Raw genomic sequence first — 22,665 nt, forward strand, 5'->3', positions numbered from 1 at the left:
CTTAAAGACAAGAAACTATCCAGGGTTCGATATCCAAACGTCTCTTTTCTCAAGTATTCGTATCGCGTTTTATTTGGAAATTTTGCCATTCAAGCACCCTACTATTTACCATCGTCACATGCACAAATTTCGGAATGCTTCCAGTCATGATATTTCATAGTGCCTTGCACGAAATAATCGCAGCACGGATGAGGCGGCCACGGAGGAGATCCTGAAGACAATGCAGGTCTATGCCAGCTTGTGTGGCCAGCTTCAGCTGTCGACACCCCGGGATGCCTTCATCACAGCCATGTGCAAGGGGTCCCTGCCTCCCCACTACACACTCACGGTGAGTTTGCATGGTCAGGGCTGTGCATTGAGTGATTTGTGAAGTTTATAATGCAAAGCAATTGATGTGCAGACCACTACTAGATTAATTTCATTTCATTTATTTACTCTCAAGATACAGTGTAAATCGCTTGTAATGCAAGTCGCCGGAGTCACGAATATCCGCACTATAAGCGGTACCACACTATAACCAAAACAATAATTTTATTCAATTATATGGACACTACAGGCGCATTTCTGCCGGAGCCGGCACTGTTGCCGTGAGGTTCCACATAATAAAGTCCAAGGCGATTAATTTTTGCCGTGCGCCGTATGCTGTATGCGCGAGTGAAAGCGTGTGAGGGTGAGCCGGTGATCGTGGCTCAATCTCGCGCACGCAAGGGTGGTAAGCAGGAAAGAAGCGCACCATCTTCTAGTCATGCGCAATGCTCCAGAGGGAGGATAGGGAGGGAGGAGGGAGGGGGGGGGGTGTTCTACTCCGCGCGCCCTGAGCGACCACGCGCGCCTGCCGGGCCGCAAGGCTTTGGGGGGAGGATAGGAAGGGGGGGAGGGATGTGCTACACCATTGTACGTCGTTGGAGTATAGATGCCAGTTGTTCGCCACCGTGACGTCGCAGAGCTCAACGCGCGTGCGCGTTATGTCGGAGTATGTCTGCAGCTTGAGAGAATCTTTCGCCGTCTTGGTTGACTGCTCAACTTTCAGGCAGCCGCACTGTAACCGGTATTTCGTCTCTTGCAACTGCAGTATAAGCGATACGCATATAAATAGAGCGCTATGGGGGAAATGCAAAAATGCATGCGCACTTACATCTATGTGCACGTTAAAGACTGCTAGGGGGTCAAAACAAAATTATTTCAGTCTCCCACTATGGCGCCTCTCAGTGCTTGTATGTTACTTCGAAATGTTAAACCACATAATTTGATTTTGTTTTTTGATCAGTGTCATTGTCAAATTATGTTGAGTGCGTCGACGAAATGCGCAACAAACGACTTCTGTTAGTGAACGCCTGTCTCTACAGTGATTCCTCGTGGTTATTGCATTGTGTGAAAGTCAAAGGGTTGCCAGAAGCAAGTGATTTATGATAACAGCCTTTGGAGCTGGAAGATATGGTTGAGCTCTGGAGGCTGGCTTTGAGAAGCATCTCAAATGGGGGGGTTTGAGATTGATGAAATGTTTGGCATTTGATGCCTGTAGCGCAAGATGAGCAAAATAATGAGAAAAAAAGAAGTGGTTTGGTCCTTTTGTCTGTGCTCTCATCCTGTACTACAAACATTGAAGATGGTGGTCAGGCTTTAGTCCGCGTTGCACAGGGCACAGCTGTGACACTTTGTGCTTCAGTCGATGCGTTCTTACTCCCATCAGGTGCTAAACTCCACATTCCCCAAGACGTCGGCGTCTCCGCATCCGCGGGGCGACGGCTCATCCGAAAGGCCAGGGTCCACAGGTCAGGGTGGCCCCTCCCCTGTTCCTCTACCGCAGCAGGGCCCCAACCTGGGTCCCTTTCTCGGAGGTCCCGCGTGCGATCCCCACGACGCCCCTCGGCAGCAGGTGGTGGCTGTGGGCACGCCCTTGCCCACCCCTTCACTCGGGGGACATCAGGGACCTGTCATGGTGAGGAAGGAGCAATCTGTTCTGCTCATCCACATTTGTCGGAGGAGACCGATTCCTTCGGCAATGTTCCTGTGTGACGCTTCACGTAGCATCACAATATTGTCATGTGGTGTTAGCATAAGGCGACGCCTTTTTTTCAGAACTCTGAAAATGCACTGGAGCAAGTGCAATACCTTTCAATGAATTTCTGGAAGTAAATTTTTGAAATAAATTTTTGAAATTAAAAAAGGGAAGGTTTCCCCTTCTGCCTCAACATGTTCTCTCTTAGCGTGGTTGGTGCCACTAGCCTATCTCTGCTTTCTTAGTTTTTCTTATCATCACTACAGGGCACTTAGGTAACCGTTCAAGATCGACGTCTGACAAAGGGGCCGGAGAGCTACAAAGGAACGGTGACAGGATGGGAGGGAAGTGTTATCAGCTGCCGCTGTCCTGATTGCTAGAAGTTTACAGGGGTGTGCGTTTGTGAGCTTTCGCTCTGGAGTAACTCATGGTCACGAACAATCGCCTCATCGATGCTGTTTATGGACTGTCACATGGGTCTATGACGTCATAAATGGGGGAAAATAGAGGGGGGGCCCCTCGAAAGCTGCAGGAGAGAGCAAGCAATCTTGTATGCGAGATTGTGGGCTCTCTGCTGCATGCAACAGAATAATATTTGGCTCGCATGTTCATGGCAACATTGTCTACAGATCGCTAGTGCTTTCCTACCATGTTCGAAAAGTGTCGCAGTGCCCCGTAAAGTTAATAAAAAAGAAAGAATGCAAATAAAGGGAATAGTTCGGTGACCACGGTCGAGACGAGCACAGTAGCTGTAGGCAAATCAAAACTGAAGCGACTCTTGCTTATCTGTCATTTATACACGACATAGAAGTTTCTATATGACCTGCAGGTAGCATGGCGAATGTTACATTTTTTCTTTCACTGAAGTATGAAAATCTGGGGTGCACGTTACGATTGATGGCATAGCATTTATCATTTGTGGCCATGAAAAATCAAGTGTACGTTACTGTCAAGGGCGTATTGGAATCGAGTGAGCATGGAACGTGCTTGCTTGTCCCCTCGTTGCAGCTGACGGCCAAGAACCTGCAGTGTATGCGTGCCATTTTGGGGCTGGCGCAAGCCCACGGCGCCGTGCTGGGCAGTGCCTGGCACCTGGTGCTCACCACCCTGCAACACCTGGTCTGGATCCTGGGCCTGAAACCGTCCACGGGTGGCAGCCTCAAGGCTGCGCCAAAAAATAGCTCGGACGGGACGCCGGGGGGCGGAGGCACCAACTCCTCCTCCGTCATCACCACGGCCGTCATGGCCGACCTGCCCGTGCTGTCTGCCATGTTGTCTCGCCTGTTTGAGAGCTCCCAGTGAGTGGTGGCCAGCGTGTCTTGTGGCATGCATGCAAAAATACCCGTTAACCTTGTGCTGAATGTAGAAGTTGAAGTCTTCCTGGGTGCAAGCAGGCACCCCTTTAAGTTAAGAAGAAGAAATCGCAAGGCAGACCATCACGGTGCACACACCCAGATAGATGATGAACATTATCTTTTGGCACAAAAGAAGACATACACAAGCAGGACATACATAGACATTCAGAGCCATCAGAGACAGATGCATTAAGGAGTGTATCAGAAGGATTGAAGGAGCAGATTGGAAGCTAAGTTACTTAGGTACCTGTAGAGGAAAAAAAAAAATCATTTGCTCAGTGTGGAGAGAAAGAACCAATGAACAACCAATAACTAGTGCATTGATGTGCTAGACTGCAGCAGAAAAAAGTGCATTAAATATAAAGTCAAGAGATGCTGAAAACAGTACACTGGATAGGCGAAATGGGGAGAGGGCCAACTATGGAAATGTATTGAACAGCAGAGAATGAAATCGGAAGGTAAAAGTTGCAATACTGTTTGAAGACAATTCAAGGGTGCTTGAGAATGTGCAATCGCAGCAGGAAATTTTCAGATGAAGACAATTTGTGCATGGCTCGTGGAAATGATGCAGAAACCATTGAGCATGTTTTGTTAGAATGTCGCAATATGCAACCAGCGGTCAACGTATAGTTAGCACTCCCGAGGCCATGGGTCTTGTAGCCCAACTGCAACAAATTTTCAGACCTAGTAAAAAGCCTAGTTTCAGGTAGTGGTGATACAGAGCAGCCTCCGTGCAAAATTTAACGTTTGGAGTACGAGTGGATGCGTCACGAAAAGCTAGCAGAAATAGACATTTTTGATGGCAAAAGTAGAAAAAAGATATATCGGCATTACTGCTCGCCGAAAGTGACGCATGTTGAGAACCGACGTGGCTCCTCTCTACAACCCCCGACATTAGGATGGCACCCGCGGTGCTCCGTGGCGCGCTGAAAAATCTTGGAGGCAACATGCTGGAATTTACATCATATCTTCTAAACACCAGGTGCACGAGTTGTGCGTGTAGGTGCTACCTAAAAGGCTGCAAATAAGAAAATTAGACAATATCCCGCCCTGCAGATTTGCCAAGACTGTTTCGATAGTACGTACTGCTCATTTATAACCGAGTAGCCTTTAAGGACTATAGGGATAAAGTAGATGAATCTGCTGTGCCGACTAGTAAGAGATGTCTGGAAAATCAGTGGTACAAATGAAAAGACAACGTGCAGTGAAGCGGACTTGCTATCTTGAATAAATTAGCCCCTAGTGTATGAGAGTATTTATGGATTAACATGTACCAGAAAAAAAGTAGAAACCATGAATTTAGTGTTATGTGCCAGCACCCCGTTTCAACAGGGATGCTCCTACATCATTACTATCGTTGTCAGAAGAGAGAAGTTGAAACAAATGAAGGACAAGGCACTTTTGTGCCATGTCACTAATTGTCACGTGTTATGTTAATATTAAGATACCTGCCTTTTCATCCATGTTTCTGTCGAAGAACATTAGTTTACGCAGTCAGGCTAGAACATTGCCTTCACGCAGTTCATTTCAGCGAAATTATGGCTGTATACTCTATTTTTTCTCGTATAACCCAGCTCCGCATATAACCCGCACCCCCACTTATAACATCCTGAAAGATTAAATTAAATTTGTGCACGTAGGCCTGCGAAAATAACTGTATATAACACTCAAATCTTTGGAAAAACAGTTCATGTGCGGATGCACAACTCGTCCACATTGCATCTTCTGCCAGCAGCTTTGTTCCCTAGCTCTTCGGCGACGCTGATAATCTCCGATTTCTCCTGTGCTGGTATTGCACTGCTGTCGAGTGCATCTCATGTTGATTGGAATTCTGGTTCGCTGGTGCAACCTTGCCTTAAAGGGAAGCTGAAGAGGTTTTAGAATTGGAAGATTTACGGGGTTTGGAAGGTCGACATACGTAGTATAATTCAACTCCTGTAGTTATTTTCTCAATTATGTGCGTAGCTGCAGCGCTGCAATCGCGGTTTAAATTTTCGTCGAAGCTCCACCCCTCTTCGCGCACCGAGCATAGCGGCGAAATAGCGGGCGTGAGGATGACGTCAATACAGGGGTCACGTGAGCACTCTATTCGAATCACGCACCTCGCCAATACCTAAAATGATGTCACGATCGCCTTCGCCATCAGAGCCCGTTAAACGACCCGTGGCGTCTCCCGCAGACGCTGCGGCTTGTTTTTGTTAAATTAAAGCAACTAGGGGTGACTTCTGGCTTGTAAAACTTTGATTTTTGTATTCAGGGGTTGAAAAACTATTACAATTCATTGAAAGCTCACTTGAAGCCGTACTTTAAGGTGAAATTAGCATTTAACTCACATCTGGACTTTACTCAGTGGTGTAGCCATCATTTTTGTTTTTTTGTTTTTTTGGCGGGAGCTCGCAACTGGAGGGCGAGGGGGATGTGAAGATGAGAGGTGTGAAGAGGAAGAGATAGTGGGCAGGTCAAATACCAACACAAAAATTTCATGGGGGGGCACATGCCTGGTGTGCCACCCCCAGGCTATGCCACTGACTTTACTGTTCAATTTTTAAAATTCTTGGTGTGGGTTATACATGCGAAAATACAGCAAATTGCGGTGGTGTTGTCACACTCACATTAGCCTTCGTAATCTTCCTGTTGTCACTGTCCTTTTATCTGTTGTGAGTGCTTAAAGTATGTTTTTTGTCCTCGTTCAACAAGTGCTTGTGACTGATGTCTTCTTTTGTCTTCTCTCTCTCTCTCCTCCCCGACCTTTCTCTCCAACGGCTCTATTTATTCTTTGTCTTCTTGTCTCGTCTGGATCACCCACACGCTTCTCTGACCCCTTTTTATTTCTCACTTTCCGAAATGAACTCGTTGGTTTGTCTCTTTCCCTCTTCCTTCTGGAATTAAAACCCCCTTCCCTCTCCCACCAACACGTGCAAAAACACTCGATGCTGCAGCTACGTGCCACTGGCCGGCACGCTGTCTCGTGTCTTTCACAACTCCCAGTAAGTGTGGCCTTGTCAACTTCTCAGCTGCGAGTCTTGCCTTCTTCCTTCATTCTCTGTGGCCTCGTGTTTTCCGTTTTCTTGTCTCTTTGTTTCGTTTTGCTTGTTCTCTGTTCTCATCTTGTTCAACTTCTTTGGTTCTACCTGTATCTTTACTTTTGGTTTTGTACAGTTTCACTCTATCTGCATCAGAATTTCTGTTGTCTTTGTGTCACAGCTCAGTGGAATAAGCAAATCACTCAGACTCACTCACAGACAATAACTTTAGCTTCCCAAGTAGCGCTAAACTTAACGCCAATGTTATCAAATATTAGGTATGTGTAGCCCCATTCTAGAACGCATTCTAGAACCAATGTGATCCACTGTTGGGCCAGCATTGGCCCTGCTCTTTTTCTTGTCAGGTTAGGGCTTACCTAGGCTCACTAAAATCTGAAACAGCCATGCTGCCTCGAACTCAATCACCAGAAAACAGACCCCACTGATCTTAGACTCAGCTAAACGAGACACAGACAAGCCCACTCAGACTCATAGTGACTTGGGCTTACTCAGATTTACAGAGTCATTCGGGTTTACGGACTCGCTCAGATTTACGGATTTGCTCAGTCTCGTGGAACCATGGGTTTGACCCCCGCCTCCGCTCTTGAATACACGTAGTCAGGTTCACTCACAATCATGTGGACTCAGATTCGTCCTGATTTGGACTCGCACTTATGTAGCCTCACCTCTACTAACTCAAGCTCGAACTCACTTGGGCTCAATTGGACTGAGACTCATGGGTGGCTCTGGGTCCGAGTAAGTTGACTCACAAGTGAGTTTGCCGATGTGTGGTATTCATGCGCTTATGAGTGCCATCATTCAGTGATCATCAAAACTGCGCATGCGCATATAGATGGACACATCCAGCATAATCTAAGAACCTGAAAGTCTTTAGAAAAATTAGGCTTGAAACCTTTATTTCAGTCTCTCTCATCTTTTTTCATTATTTGCATGAACATCAGCATGTTAATTATAAGTCCAATTTTGTTGTGAATTTGGAGCTTCTCAATTTCGCAGCTGCTTCTGCGCAGTGATAATTCAGCTGAAACATTTGTCCGGCATCTTTGTTTTGTGTTTGCCTTGCATCAATTGTTTCGTGTTTGTGCATAAGACATTGAAAACAGTAGGGTCATTTCCATTCAGGCAATTTAGGCCTGAGGCTGTTAAAATAGTGTACATTTTTTTCTTGTGCTTATACGCTATATTTTTGGTTCACATTTCATTGTGTTTGAGTCGAGACTGAGGGGGAGTGTTTCTTTTTGGTTTTTTTACTGAAGCAATCTTTAAAGGTTTATTTTTTGGTTATTTGACATCTCAAACAAATACGAATACAGTCAAGCCTCAATATATTGAGCACGAATGTAGTGAGTTACCAGATACAATGAAGTAAATTTATAATTTCTATCACTGATATTTGCTTGTAACAATGACTATAATCAAGATATTTTTGTGTTGGTCAACTTGGTCATAATGAAGTTTGACTGTAAGTACCAAAAGCTTGTGCTTCCGTGCTTGGCTGCAGATTTAAAGAAGAAAAGAAAGTAAAAAAGAAGACATCTGAAGGAATAAAAAAAGTTGCAAGGCTGTTTGACATGTGTCCTCTTATGTTCGCAGGTACCTGGATGATGTTGCACTACACCACTTGATTGATGCGCTCTGTAAGCTTTCAACTGAATCGATGGAGCTGGCCTACAACAACAGAGTAAGAAAACCTTCATCACCTTACCTGAAAGTCTGCATAGGTAGTGCACTGAGTGACAGCAGATAAAGAAAAGTCACAGGTCCTCATGCAACACCTGAGCAAATGTATTGCAATAGCATTACGGCTATTGTATATTAGCTGTTATGACTGTTATGGTGTCGTATCGTTTGATGATCATCTATAGACATTTACATTAGCTTCCCCCCCCTCCTTGCATGGTTATCCGTGAACTATTAACAACTTTGTGATCTACTGAGGCTGTCTAACTACTACTTGTGACTTTGATATTTCTGATGCAGCCTGCATGCTCCTCATGACCTTATGACCTATACTGATTCTTTTCGTTTATGATGCATCATCTCTGTGTGTATCTACCACAGTGGCTATTACGTACCACTGTCAGCAGGCTGTCAGTAATGTGGCAGACTGCTGTCGTGCCATGCACGACAACTGCAGTTGTCGTGCATGGCTAAGTGCCACACCTATCCTGTTGTTCTTGGTGTCTCTGTTGCATTACCATACTTGCGAGGCACATACCGGGCGCTGGTACCAGTGTCAGGGTAATCAGGATCAGGGCAATCAGGATCAGAGCAGGGTAATCTGCAGCAGGCAACACAGCCGAAGAAGTGTGCCACTCTTTAGGTGCTTACTTTTTTTGTCCCTTCTTGGCCAGCTGCGGCAAATGGTCTGCGGCAAACTGCGGAAAACTGCTACCGTGATTTGCGACATCGCAGCTAGTGGTAGAAGCAGAGGACGATGATGAATGCGCGAGCAGTAGCGCGAGTCGTGGCTATAAGTTGCTGTTAGACTAAGGCGTGTTGCCTAGGACTGCGGGGCTGCCGCACCGTCCCCCCCCAGCTTGTAACAAAAATTAAACATAAGGTATTTTCAAGTCGTATGTGACTGTTATAATGAGGTACGACTGTGTACTACTGCACAGTGTGGGCACATGTGTGTGTCCTTGCACAACAAAAAATAATGCGACGATTTGCCCACGACATTGATGCAGGAGCCCTCGCTGTTTGCCGTGGCCAAGCTGCTCGAGACGGGCCTGGTGAATCTGGGCAGGGTCGAAGCCCTGTGGCGGCCGGTGACCCAGCACCTGCTAGAGGTGTGCGCCCACCCGCACACGCGCATGCGCGAGTGGGGCGCCGAGGCGCTCACCTACCTCGTCAAGGCGGCGCTCAACCACTCGCCCAGCGGAGGAGGCGGAGGTGGCGAGGCCACGACGGGCTCCTCGGTTATGTCAGCATCCACGACGGCGTCGGCATCTGACAACGCAGCTGTGCCGGTTCATACAGGTAACTTGCATTGGCTTTCCCTCTCTTCTGTTCAAGGGCTCTGAGCTGGGCTGTTTGGTTTACGTTCATTATGGCGGAACAGTGCAGAAGACGAGATTGTCTTGTCTGTTTCACCCGTCCTGTCGTCTGCACTGTTTCGCCATGACTCTCCTCTGCTTTTCTGTCCCATTTTTATATGGAATCATTGGTCTTAAGGTAAGGCACAGTCCTTTGTCATGGAGTGGCTTACAGAAATTACTAGAGGGAACTCTATCGCTGCGATCATTCAGTTATCGTGCGAATGATGGATAGTACTACATGCATTTAGTCTAGTCTTCGTGCTTGTGGCTTCTGACATCTCTCGTGGCGTTACTTATTACACTTTATCCTTGTCAGTTTCTAATAAACTAGATCTTTTAAACACTTGATGCCAATAAACATGTGCTCACATACAAATTATTGGGAATTGTTGCATTTGTGATGCAATATTTGGTTCCAAATGATCAATTTGCAAGGTCACTCATTCATTTAAAGCCAGAAAGACGGAAGTTTAGGGAAATCCACATGCAGTGGAATCTCGTTGATACGATCTTCACGGGAACCGGAAAATAAAATGTATCATTTGAAAATCGTATTATTCGAAATACATTGCTCCTATAAGGCACTGGCTGGGAAAAGAACAAAAAACATATTATACCGAAAAACGTATTATGCAGAATTGTATCAATGAGATTCCACTGTATTATTACTACCCAACAAGCATGACCATAGTGTTGTGAATTCATAGGGGGCCAGAAAGGATTGCTTGGTGTCTGGTGGAAAAAGAAGAGTAATCATGTGATTTGTGCATGCACGTCATTATGCATTAAATTGTTTGTATTATAGTCATAATATGTGCCGTATGGTCTACTCTTAAGGGGAACACCAACTTAGAACTTATTCTTACATAATTCTTCACATTTGAATCATTATCAATTGATAAAAGATACTAATTGTGAATGCCTCCTTGTCTGCTACGAGTAGCAATTGGTGCAGGTCTATACTAATTGGGTGTTTCCTTTAACAGTGGGCCATACTGTACAGTCGGCCACAAAAGTTTAAGGGGCGCGGATTTCACAGCAAATGTGAATTTCTGCTCTATTAAGGCACAGAGCTGCTAAGTTAGTGGACCACTGTGGAGGTTGCAAGGGCTATTACACACTGAAACTTTTAATTTGTGGATGTGTGCCCAGGCTTCGCATGAATTCAGTCTTTTTGCAAATCTCTTGTCCCATAAGCTTTTCTACCAGGCTGCACACGTAAAATAATGCAGTCTTGTACGATTCAAACGCACGACAATGCAGACTGACAAAAGTACTATGTGGTTCTGAAAGTTTGGAATGAATGCGAGGTGACTGCAGTGTGTTGTGCACTCTTGCCGCTCATGTCATCATCAGCGATGGCATCGCGGAGGAGCCTGCAGGTGCTGCTGCTGGCGCCCCTGGTGGAAATGGCATCTGCTCACCCCGACATCCGGCAGAAGCAGCTCGACTGCACCCTCTCCCTGCTGCACAGCAATGGAGAGACACTCACCCACGGCTGGCCTCAGGTAGGGACCTTCCTTGTTTCATAACACTCGTGCGTTAACTCCGTCATGAGGTGGATGGAAGTCTAATAAAGTGAATGCGTCGGCTTGTTGGTTGAACATTTTGAACTAGAAACCAGCACAAAAGACGAGGATGCAAAAGAGGCCCACAACAACCACATGTAGTGCGCTACATGTGGTTGTTGTGGGCCTCTTTTGCGGCAGCACTTGCCTCCCACAGCCGTGGTGGATGCTCTTCAACAAGGCCGCTTGTTGTTGGGCGACCAGGCGCCCAGAGACTACTCGTAAATCTCTATTGGGCCCCTTTTTGGAGATGTGAACCCTTACGAGAGCCGAGCACCAGACCAGAAGACATCTTTAGAAAAAAAAACGGTAGATTTCCGGTGGCACCGGGATTTGAACTCGGCACTTCCCGCATACGAGGCGGATGCTCTACTCCTAGGCCACCGCTGCGGCTCTTCTGCATCCTCGTATTTCGCGCTGTGACCTAGTTTAAGGATGGAAGGAAAAGGATTGGAGACCACTGATGAGTGGTTTGGAGAACTGTTTAGCTGCATGGCCTGTCACCAGTGTGAATGAGTGTGAACACGCATGCATGCCCCTTGAGATCTTCAAATAAGAAAAAAATAAAATAAAGGAAAAGGAAAGTGGCTGTTGTTAACGCATTCCGCACGTCCTGCCACCTCTTCTTTGTCTCTCTTGGGCACCTTTGACAGATGGAAACCTCGAAAGGTTGCGATTAGCACATCTTTAAAAAAGAAAGAAGCATTAGGCAGGTCATTGCTATCTGTGCTGGCCCAGCCGAAAGGAGCTGATGAGTTGAGGGCCGATGAGGAAAGTAAACATTGCATTCTTTAATTTTTTTCCGTCTTATGAATACCTTTCAAAGCTTTCTTTGTGAATGTATTCCTTCAAAGGCACTTCACCTATTCCATTGTGTTGCTTATATTTTATGAAGTGTCTGACAGCCCTTTTAAAAGCAGTTAAATGCCCAAATGTCCCCTCCCCCGTGGTGCTTCTTCCTCCAGGTGCTGACAATAATCGGAGCCATCTCGGAAAGCCACGGGGAGGCACTGATTCGGTCGGCGTTCCAGTGCCTGCAGCTGGTGGTGGCCGACTTCCTGCCCGTCATGCCACGAGCCTGCCTCCAGCTCTGCGTTGACACGGCCGCACGGTTCGGCTCGCAGAACCAGGAGCTGAACGTCTCGCTCACCGCTGTCGGCCTCCTGGTCAGTGAACGTAGAGCCTTTGACGTTTCAAAGACTGGGCCTTCCAAGTCCCCTCCGGAGGGCGGCTGCCCTCGGGAGAGCTGAGATCATTGTGGTGTGGCCCCATAAACATTTTGTTCCACTGTCCCCAGTTTTAAGGGACCCAGTTTCAACTACTAATTCAGCTTAGGGAGTCATTGTATCAAGTAGATAAGCCGAAAGGATGCGTGCCTGCGTGTAGCATCTTCGGCGCATGCTCGCCACTTGTGTGCTCTTTCCTGTACTTGGTACAAAACAAGCGCGAATAAAGGCTTAGAACTGCCACTAGAATGGGTCCCCTTGCCAGGTCCAACCAAACAACTAAAGTGCAACCGCCACTACACCATCGACATGAGAACCGAGGTCTCAGTGCGAAAGAAGGCAACAGTTATTTAAATGTTTGGAGATCTTATGTTTAGTGTTAGTAGCCTGTGAAAAACTTGCATTACAGCAGAAACACGGACACCTGGCAGGAGCGGCGTTCTCGGTTGTTCACTTTCGGGGATACAGTTACTTTAGCGAGATTTCGCACGACTAGCACTGGAAGCATTGGCATCTGTGGGCAACAGAGTTCCTGGCACTGTGTGGCAAAGGCGTGCCAAGAATGCTGTCACCCATGGATGCCGATGCATCTGGTAAAGGTCGCACGGAATTTCCCTAAAGTGACTGTGTGTCCCGGAAGTGATCCAGTGAGAATAATGCGTCAGGTCACGGTACGCCTACACCTGTTTACACTAAGTCGAGCATTTGCAACTCGCCCAGATCATTGTTGGTAAACAGACCTGTCCACCGTTCTCTCCAACCTGCAGTGGCACATGGCGGACTACTTGTACCAAAATGCGGAGAAGCTGAAGCAGGAGGAGGGTGACTGGGACACACTCTGGATGTGCCTCTTCCAGCGGCTGGGCGAGCTCTGCGTCGACCCACGCTCCGCCGTCCGCAAGAGCGCAGGGCAGACCCTGTTTTCGACCATCAATGCCCACGGCTCGGTGCTTCGGCAGGAGACCTGGCAGGCCGTGCTTTGGCAGGTACGTTAGCTATTCCTGGTGCATGGGCTGGGGCCACTTGAATGCTAAAAACAAGAATCTAAGAGAATGCTGGGCTGAAAACAACGCTAACGACACGAGCGAGTTAGAAGTTGATAGACAGATGTGCTAGTGTCATCGTCTTACTCATCCATGTCTTTCTTAACTACGTTAACTAACCTAGCTGACTATACCAAGCGAACACTTTACTTAAAAGCATATACCATGTACCGTCGCGGTTCAGTGACGATGGAATTCTGCTGCTAAACACGACGCCATGGGTTCGAGTCCTGGCTGTGTTGGCCACATTTGAATTGTGGTTATTATATCTTCGCCTACGCAGGGGCGAAGCCGGCAGGCAGCACACGGTGCTAAGTGCAACACATGTTTATTCGGCCACACAACTAACGATCTAACAACCCCCCCGGAAGAAACAAGGGGCGGTTGCTTATATACATGCTCGAGCCACTATCACACCAAGCATTGACGTCACAAAGCCCAACAGTCCGAGTCCGGGTCACCGCGGATAGCGAAGTGCGTCTGCGTCAGCACCACGATGCACAAACACGATAACACAACACTCCTCTCCCCTCACGAGGTTTTCGTCTCACGGCACGTACCGGTCTGGCGGTCGCCTCAACCGGGTAGAACGTCGAAGCTGCGGTGTTGATTGTCCCGAGGGGTCGCCGTTATGGGGACCACTGTCGAGCGTCGGACCGCTGTCGTGTAGAAGGCCCGGAGAAGGCTCGGTAGAAGGCCCTGCCGATTCAACTGCTGGTGACGTCAAGTTCGATGCTGGTGGGTCCTGATCGTTGAGCCGAGTAGGCGTGCTGGTCGAGGTGGGCTCTCTAGTGTCCCTAGAGAGCGGACCCTTGTTTTCCACTCTCGGCCCGTCCAGTACTGTTCCCGCCGCCTTAAGCCAGCTCCGGTTTTCCTGAAATGTACGCAGTCGCAGGTTATCAGCGTGAACGTATCGGTCCTCGTCTCCGCCGCGAACAATGTACGTGCATGCGCTGCACCGCTGAGCAATTGTACCCAACAGCCATTTGTCGTCATCCGGGCGGAGTCCTTTTACCAAAACCTGATCGCCTTCCCTAAAGTCTCTCCATGGCCCTCGTTTCTGGTCTGCGTGGAGCTTCGCCTGCTCTCCCCTTTCGCGCATGCGTTGTTCCATTTCAGGGTGCAGCAGACTCAGCCTGGTTCTTGGCTGCCACGACAAGAAGATCTGGGCCGGGGTCTCACCAGTGGTGCTGGACGGGGTGTTGCGATAACTGAAGAGAAATTGGTCTATGCGATGTTGTATGGACTTCTTGTCTCCTTTTCTTTCTTTGTCTAGTATCTGTTTAAACAAGTCCTTCTTGACGGTCTGAACGCACCGTTCGGCGCTACCATTCGAAGCTGGGTGATAGGGAGGAGATTTGGAATGACGAATTCCATTCCTGCTCAGGAATGTTCCGAAGTGCTGCGATGTGAATTGGGGCCCGTTGTCCGTCACGATCTCCTCTGGTAGTCCGTAGGCCGCAAAAACACCTCGCAATTTCTCTACCGTCTTTTCGCTTGTTGTTGCTGTCATGACAAACACCTCAACCCACTTTGAATGAGCGTCCATTAAGACCAAAAAGAAATGCTGGTCCCTTTGCGCAAAATCTAGATGAACTCGCTGCCATCTACGCGTTGGCCAGCCCCATGACATTAGTGGTACTCTAGCTGCCGCATTCTGTGACAACTGACAAGTGATGCACTCTTTCACCGCTTGCTCTATGTCTAGCGTTAAGCGAGGCCACCAGACATGACTCCTTGACAGCATTTTCATTCGAGTCATCCCTGGATGACCTTCGTGCAGCATTTCTAGAACCTTGTGTCGCAACGAAGTGGGTATAACCACGCGACTGCCCCATGTTACGCACTTTTGGTCTACCGACAGTTCGTTACGGCGAACGAAGTATGGTGAAAGATCGTCGTCCGACACATGCGCAGGCCACCCGTTCTGCGTAAAAAACAACACTTTGGACAGCAATAGATCTTTACGCGTTTCCGATCTGATTTCCCTTGCAGACAATGGAGCCTCGTCTAGCACCGAAAAGAAATAAACACCCTCTGACTCCTCTGCTTTGTCTCGGAGCGGTAGCCGTGAAAGGGCATCGGCATTTTGGATTTCGCTTGCCTTTCGGTAGACCCATCGGTAGTCATACGCTGCAAGGATTAAGGCCCACCGCTGTATCCGTGCTGCTGCCATTGTAGGGATTGGCTTGCCATGCCCGAAAATTCCAACCAGGGGTTGGTGATCTGAATAAATGGAAAATTTTCGACCAAACAAAAATTTGTGGAACTTCTTTAGACCGAAAATCACTACAAGAGCCTCTTTCTCCAGGTGGGCGTAGCCCTGCTCTGCCTGACTTAGTGTCCTCGATGCGAACGCTATCGGTCTTTCGACCCCCACGATTTTATGGAATAAGATCGCCCCTAGTCCATATGCCGAGGCGTCGCATACCATACCCAGTTCCTGATCCGGATTGTAGTATGTTAGTACTCTGGGATGCATAAGCCAATCCTTAGATCTCTTAAAGGTATCCGCCACCCTGTCCGTCCATTTCCACTTAACATTTTCGCCCAACAACTCGTACAATGGTTTCAGCTCTGCTGACATGTTCGAAATGAATTTGGCATAAAAATTGAGCATGCCCAAATATGCTCGAAGCTCCTGTTTGTTCTTGGGTGTCCGCGCGTCTTTGATAGCGCGCACCTTATCATCGGATGGCCGAATGCCATTTGCGTCCAGCACGTGACCCAGATACGCCACCGATGTTTGGAAAAACTTGCACTTTTCTTTGCGCAGTTTAATGCCTCGTTCCTTGAACCTTGTCAGCACGCTTTCCACCTTTTTCCAACTCTCCTCAAAACTTTCCCCGGCAATCAACACATCATCCAGGTAGCAGGCGACTCTATCTAGGCCTCCTAGAACATCGTCCATGACTGCCTGAAATATCGAGGGTGCACTGGTTATCCCATACGGTAGGCGCGTAAACTTAAACAGCCCCATGTGCGTATTTATCGTGAGCAAAGACTGTGAGTCAGGGTGCAACTGCAGCTGCTGATACGCGGTTGAAAGGTCCAGCACAGTGAAATATTTGCACCCATGCAAGGCTACAAACAAATCTTCCATGACTGGCAGCGGATAATGATCGGTGCGCAAGCAGGGATTCACCGTCATTCTGTAGTCTCCGCAAATCCTGACCGTTTTGTCTCCTTTTGGAACCACCACCAGCGGCGTGGCCCAGTCGCTTTTTAGGATGGGAACAATCACCCCTGCGTTCTGCCAGGCCCTCAATTGTTGGGAAACGGGATCTCGGAGTGCGAAGGGCACCGGTCGAGGTTTACAAAAGACCGGTGTTGTGCCATCCTTCAGCAACAAGCTTACTTGACAATCCGTTATCTGTCCGAGCTCTGGTTCAAACACTTCCGAGAACCTTTCAAGCAAGCTAGCTACTCGATCGATCGCCACCCTACCCACACTCAACCAATCCAATTTAAGAGATTCCAACCAGTCTCGCCCTAGCAACGCAGTCTCACTCTTTTGCAACGTACGGACAACGATCAGAGGCAGTGTCGTTGTCTGGTTGTTGTGCGCTACCGGCATCATCAGCTTGCCCAGAACCGCTAACGGCGTTCCCCCATAGGCTTTTAGCTTTATGCTACACGGCAACAACGGTCGCCCGGCCCAGTGTCGCTGATAGAGAGTCTCGGGGACGATAGAAACAGATGCGCCCAATCTGCATCGGCACATTACGACCCCCGACCCGTACGTTTACAGTATAGTTTCGGACACTCTCGTTACACGAAAATACATTCTGCAGCAAAAGATTGTCCTCACCACTACTGTCCTCCGCATAGTGCGCTGTGCTGCCGGACGACCGGCACACTCTTGCTAAGTGGCCCACTCGTTTGCAGGCGCGGCAGCGGTATTTCCTGAACGGGCACCTTTCGTCGGTGTGGGAGGTGGCTCCGCAGCGGTAGCAAGCCCAACCGGTTGTTTCTTTCGCTGCTCTGGTTTCCATGTAGTCTCCCCGCGGCTGTCCCGACCTCGAACTCAGAGTTTGTCGTTGTACGGCGTGGACACCCAGTTCTTGCCCCTCCGGCTGGAATTTCTTCGTCTCGGAATGGGCTAGTTCAATACTTCGAGCTAGTTCGCACGCCTCTGCAAACGTCAGTGTGGCCCTCTTCAGAAGCTCTGCTTGCGCTATCTCGTCTTTCAGCCCGGCAACGAAACGGTCCCGCAAAGCTTCATCCAAAAATGCCCCGAAATTGCAGGAGGCAGCCAGACTCTTCAATTCCAACGCAAAGCCCGCCACCGGTTCTGTGTCCTGATGAATCCGGCGGTTGAATCGGAAACGTTCCACTATGACCATGGGTTCCGGAGCATAATGCTTCTTGAGGGCTTGAATTAGTTGCGCATATTCTTTCTCCTCGGGCTTCGTGGGAGCTAGTAGATTTTTAAGCGTGCGATAGGTTTTCTTCCCAATAGCGGTAATCAACACCGAAACTTTGAGGTCGTCGCTCACCTGGGTCGCCCGAAGGAAGTGCTCGAACCGCTCGATGTACGATTCGAAATCCTCGTCTCCGTCCTCGAGGAAGGGTTCGAACTTGCTAGCCGCTGCCATGTTGAAGTCTTCCGCTCCCAAAAGTGCCTGGCGTCTGTCGGCCGTGCGGATTCACACGGATCCCATCCTCGTCGCCACTATTATATCTTCGCCTACGCAGGGGCGAAGCCGGCAGGCAGCACACGGTGCTAAGTGCAACACATGTTTATGTGTTGCAAATGCAAAAACGCTCATGTGTCTCGTGAAGAACCTTAAGCAGACAAAATGAATCCGGAACCGGCTCCCTCACCTATTCTGAAGCCCATCACACAATTTCTTATTTTTGGTGGATGTGCTCCAGTGACTTCACATACCCTTTTTATTTGATTAGTATTAGGCGGTCATGGTTATAAGGGGGGACCCAAGGGGGGACCCAAGAAAACAGATTAGCCGCCGGATTATCGAGACTTGGCAGGGATCGCCTGAAATACTGAAATACTAACACAGGCAAAATGCAAAATGGCGACCATGAAATAGGGGGGGGAGGGTGCTTCAACACGCGGCGTGCAGGTTATATACAAATTTTATCTTTAGGTGTGGCTTCACGGCACCGCTGTGCACCCTGCCATAAAGCCACACTGTAAGGCGAAAATCGCGCTGCCGTGAAGCCGCACCTAAAGGCAAAATTCGCATATAAGGTGGGGGGTGACCTCAAGGCTAAAAATTGTGGGAAAAAACCTCGCCTTATATTGAAATAAATACGATAAGAGCTTGTACAAAGTCAACATCCGCACATTTTGTCCTATTCTCTTGCAGGTGCTTTTCCCTTTGCTAGACCGAGTTCGGACGCTGTCAGGATCAGCCTCAACGGAGAAGGTCAATGACATGGGTGGGAACATTCTCATCCACCACTCGCGCAACACAGCTCAGAAGCAGTGGGCCGAGACTCAGGTGAGCGTTGAAGCATGTTTGCCTTGAGCGTGTCAGGCAGGGAGCCTTGCACCTTCAAATTGAGGAACTTGCGTTTCACATCAAGCTCCCAACAGACCATTTGAAAAAAAATTCCGAGCTGGCTTTCCTGCAACGCACAATTGCCCAAAACACATTTGAACCTCTTTATAGTTTAATGTGGATATACCGAATTCCTGGGCATGCTAAACTCTTACTGAAATATTTGATTCACATGCGTTTAAGAAGGTGATGAGGCAGTCGTTACTGGATAGCCGGAGTGAAGTTAGGATGCCTCTTTCCTGAGGTCAGAAAATGTACACATGTTGCAGGAAGGTACGCAAGTGCAGCTGAGGGCATGTTAGTCTAAAAACACAGAGCTCTACAGACACTTTTTCATGCTGTGATGCAAAATCTCAACATTTATGGTGGTCGTATTTTAGCCTTTACACCTCTACAAGTAGCACTAGCAGACTACAAGTGGCAGTTTCAGGTGCAAATGGTCAGAGGGTGATTTTTAACACTGGACGTGGCGTGTTCTCACACGTTTGCTCCTAGGTGTTGACGCTGTCTGGCGTGGCGAGAGTGTTTCATGTCAAGCGTGAAGTGCTTCAATCCCTGGGAGACTTCCCACGTGCCTGGGCGCTTCTCCTCGAATTCATCGAGAACTCTGCGCTGAGCAAAAACAACGAGGTAAGCACGAACATTTTGTGAAATGGACTTGTGCGTTTTTTCAGATTAATGGAGCCAGCAGATTTTGTAAGGCGATGTTCTGTGCTGTGTGCAGAGTTCTGTCACTCTTTAATGGTTTTTAATGCACCACAGCTTATTCAAGCTTTACTTTCCTGAGGGTCTTTGCTATTGGCTCCAACGTGCTGGTTAGTCCCAAGCTTGGATAAAGGAATCCTGAATGATAGACTGTGTACCTTCATTTCTGGCATGAAATATTTGGTAGAACATGATGATGTATTGCAAAAGCACTTTATAAGGTGTGTGAAAAAAATTATAGAAATCTTTCTAAAGAGCAGAAAGTGGATAACAGCACATTAGCAGAAACAACAACAAAAGTATGAGTGCGTCTTGTTGGTTGATTAATTAAAAAAATTAGTACTGAAAATTGCCTTCTGTGCATTACTACTTTTATATTAGAAATATGTTTTAATGATTTGTTTCTCTTCCTTTCCTCTCTTCCTTTACCTCCTTTCCCACTGAGGCCACAATGCCATCTGTTTCATTAAAGGGGATCAGTCGGTCAAATTATATATAACGTTCATATGGAACCAGGTGTGCAAATATTGTCGCTGTTCTGTCACCCAGGTGTCGCTGTCGGCGCTAAAGAGCTTCCAGGAGATATTGCATTTGAGTCGTCCCACCGAGGGAGCCGGCAATGGTGGCGCCCTGTTAGGGCGCTCAGCTGACCCACAGGGAGAAGCGGCCCTCTGGTGTGCTGCCTGGAAGGTACGAATCGATAGCACAGCTTGACTTGCTGCATTATCCTAAAAGAGTGTGGTTTATTACTTCATTAAAATGTCAATACGGTTAGAATATAACGTAGAGGCTGACTTATAAGTATGGAAAAAGAGGAAAGAAAAATGCAGCAACATTATTTTGAATATTATGCAGCATGATTGCTTCATACAGCAACCAACCAGACGGAAAGGCTTAGCTAAGTGCAAGAGATGTGCACATACTATACATGTAAGCTATACCCTCGAAACTGTTTGACATATGTCATCTCTACTTATCTTCTACTGAATGAGCCATGAGCAGTGTGCCCTAAACAAAAGTTAGGCCTAAGAAAACTTCACCGCACTGCCGCTTTTTAATTTTATCTTGCTGCTTTGCATCCAAAGTATGTGAGGAAGTTCATTTATGGAACATTGCTTGAGATATAAGGATGGTTTTCGTCCATTGCTCATATGCCTTTTGGGATGTACGAGTTTTGTACGAGTGAACGATAGGTTTTCTCTAGCAACTCGTACGTTTCCTCAACTGCAGGTATGGTACAACATTGGCATTGAGAGCACCAGACCACCCCCGGACGTCGCTGTCGACGATGCGCGCTTCTCGAACAGCCTGTCCTTGCTGTACATTCCGTCCCAAGCGTTTCTCACCGCACTTGTTCAGATCTTCCCGCACCTCTTCCAGCACATAAAGAATAGGTGAGTCATTTGAGTTGGTCTTTGTTTAAGGGGGGGGGAGTTGATGATGCGGGCAGGCTACTTATGAAATTTCTTCAATGTTTGCACAAGAGATGCATACTTATTAGTGGAGAAAATGGCAATTGAGGGAGGGGCTGAATTTCTTTTTTCGTGATCTCTCTTGTGCTTAGAAAAGACGTTGCATCATATACCAGTTTTTATGGCCTTTTCTTAGATTTTAGATCATTTTCTGCATTAAAGGTCTGCAAAAACTGCCAAGTTGAATCTTCTACAGTCAAACCTTGACATCTGGTGATGAGTGCTGGTGATGGTCACTTGACATTCACATTTGCTCTTGTCTTTTGGGGTGCCAGGTTCACGGTCTCCGACTTCCAAAAGTTTGCCACCGTTGTCCAAAATGCTGTTGCTGCACCCGTTCACGGTGATGCCTCACCCTTCATTCTGCCTACTCTGGCCGAAGTGGTCCTTACGACGTTGCAAGAATCCATTCTCAGTGCCATGGACACTTTGCACAAGGTGAGCACGACGACCCTTGTCCTTGGCCTTTTGCTGTGTCTGCATTGTACAGTCGAACTTTGTTGATTTGACCTTGGCAGGACCGTAAAATTGGTTCTAATTGTCCAAATCTATGAAATAAAAGTGCTATTTAAACAACAGAATGTACAGGATGGTTTAAAAAGTAAAATTTCATGTAGCCAATGTTTCAGTATCAGAAAGAGGCTGTCTCTGAGATTGACTAAAGTGGCAGGCGGTGCTAGTAGGTGTTCTGATAACATAATCTTGGGTAGTGCACCATAACGTCTAGACAAAAATCAAGAGTAGGGTATCAAAGGCGGAGGTGCTGATAAGGACTAAGTGCACAGACAAAGCACTCTCTATATGCATATATTTTTCTCTGCCGTTCACCCCCCCCTCCCCCCTTTTTTTTTTGACTTAACCAGATTATATTGAACCCAGATGGTCAAGATAATCCAGAGCCGTTCCCTATGGCATCTCTAAATAGGATATGCATTCCTTTGGTACATCAAACCATATTGTAACAGTGGTTAGACAGGGAAAAAAAACTGTCACTGGAAAAAGATAAACAGTAAAAAATGTACGTGTGTCAATCAGCCAATCAATCAATCAATCTCATTTCAGGAAGCGCTCGCAGGCCCGGACAACCTGCAGGCAATGGTGCCCTCCATCTTTGGCCAGCTGTTGAGTTTTGCCTGCTATGCCTGCCAGGCGCCAGCATACGGGAAACTGCAGATGCGCTCGGGTGGGGTGGCCCCCAAGCACCTAGACTGGGTGACGCTCAGCTTTGTGCCATTTGGGGAGCGCGCCATGGAGATGGCCGTGTCCCTCTACGTGCAGACAGCACAGCGACCAGTCGTCATGCAGGCCGACATCCTCCACGCCATCGTCAAGGTCAGCACTGACCGTCCACTTTCTTCAGCATGTGTAGCGTAGTCGTCTTACAGGTAGCCGCGTGTATAGACAAACCACTGAGCGTCTTGCTGCTTCGGTCTGCGTTTTCAGCGTTCCAGGATCGCCACTGTACAGTGACATAAGCGTGGGATGGTTTGGCACATATGGTAGCATTTGCTTTTCAGCCGCTATTCAAGCTGCAGAGTGTGACGTCACTGAGATGCAGCATTGCTGCCATCACATTCCGTGTGGAACAAAAAGAAACTGGATGAGCCCTACTGACTCGAAATTTTCCCTGCAGGCAAAATCAATAGACGTGGCCAAGTTTGCAAAAGTTACTTTGCAGAGCTTG

General features: G+C 47.7%; 1 protein-coding gene across 1 annotated transcript in view; it reads left to right on the top strand.

Moving 5' to 3' along the window:
- Positions 1-22,370, top strand: part of LOC119430951 (protein MON2 homolog) — a 48,676-nt gene extending 26,306 nt beyond the window's left edge. Inside the window, 14 exon segments of the mRNA XM_049656794.1 lie at positions 184-328; positions 1,691-1,939; positions 3,008-3,297; positions 7,992-8,079; positions 9,089-9,380; positions 10,796-10,947; positions 11,973-12,173; positions 13,001-13,219; positions 18,610-18,744; positions 19,300-19,434; positions 20,059-20,199; positions 20,740-20,903; positions 21,257-21,419; positions 22,044-22,370. Coding sequence (XP_049512751.1) covers positions 184-328; positions 1,691-1,939; positions 3,008-3,297; positions 7,992-8,079; positions 9,089-9,380; positions 10,796-10,947; positions 11,973-12,173; positions 13,001-13,219; positions 18,610-18,744; positions 19,300-19,434; positions 20,059-20,199; positions 20,740-20,903; positions 21,257-21,419; positions 22,044-22,355 — 2,686 coding nt within the window. The 3' untranslated portion in view covers positions 22,356-22,370.
- Positions 22,371-22,665: the final 295 nt, after the last annotated feature.

This window comes from Dermacentor silvarum, chromosome 10 (assembly GCF_013339745.2).
Source record: "Dermacentor silvarum isolate Dsil-2018 chromosome 10, BIME_Dsil_1.4, whole genome shotgun sequence".
Classification (NCBI taxonomy): domain Eukaryota; kingdom Metazoa; phylum Arthropoda; class Arachnida; order Ixodida; family Ixodidae; genus Dermacentor; species Dermacentor silvarum.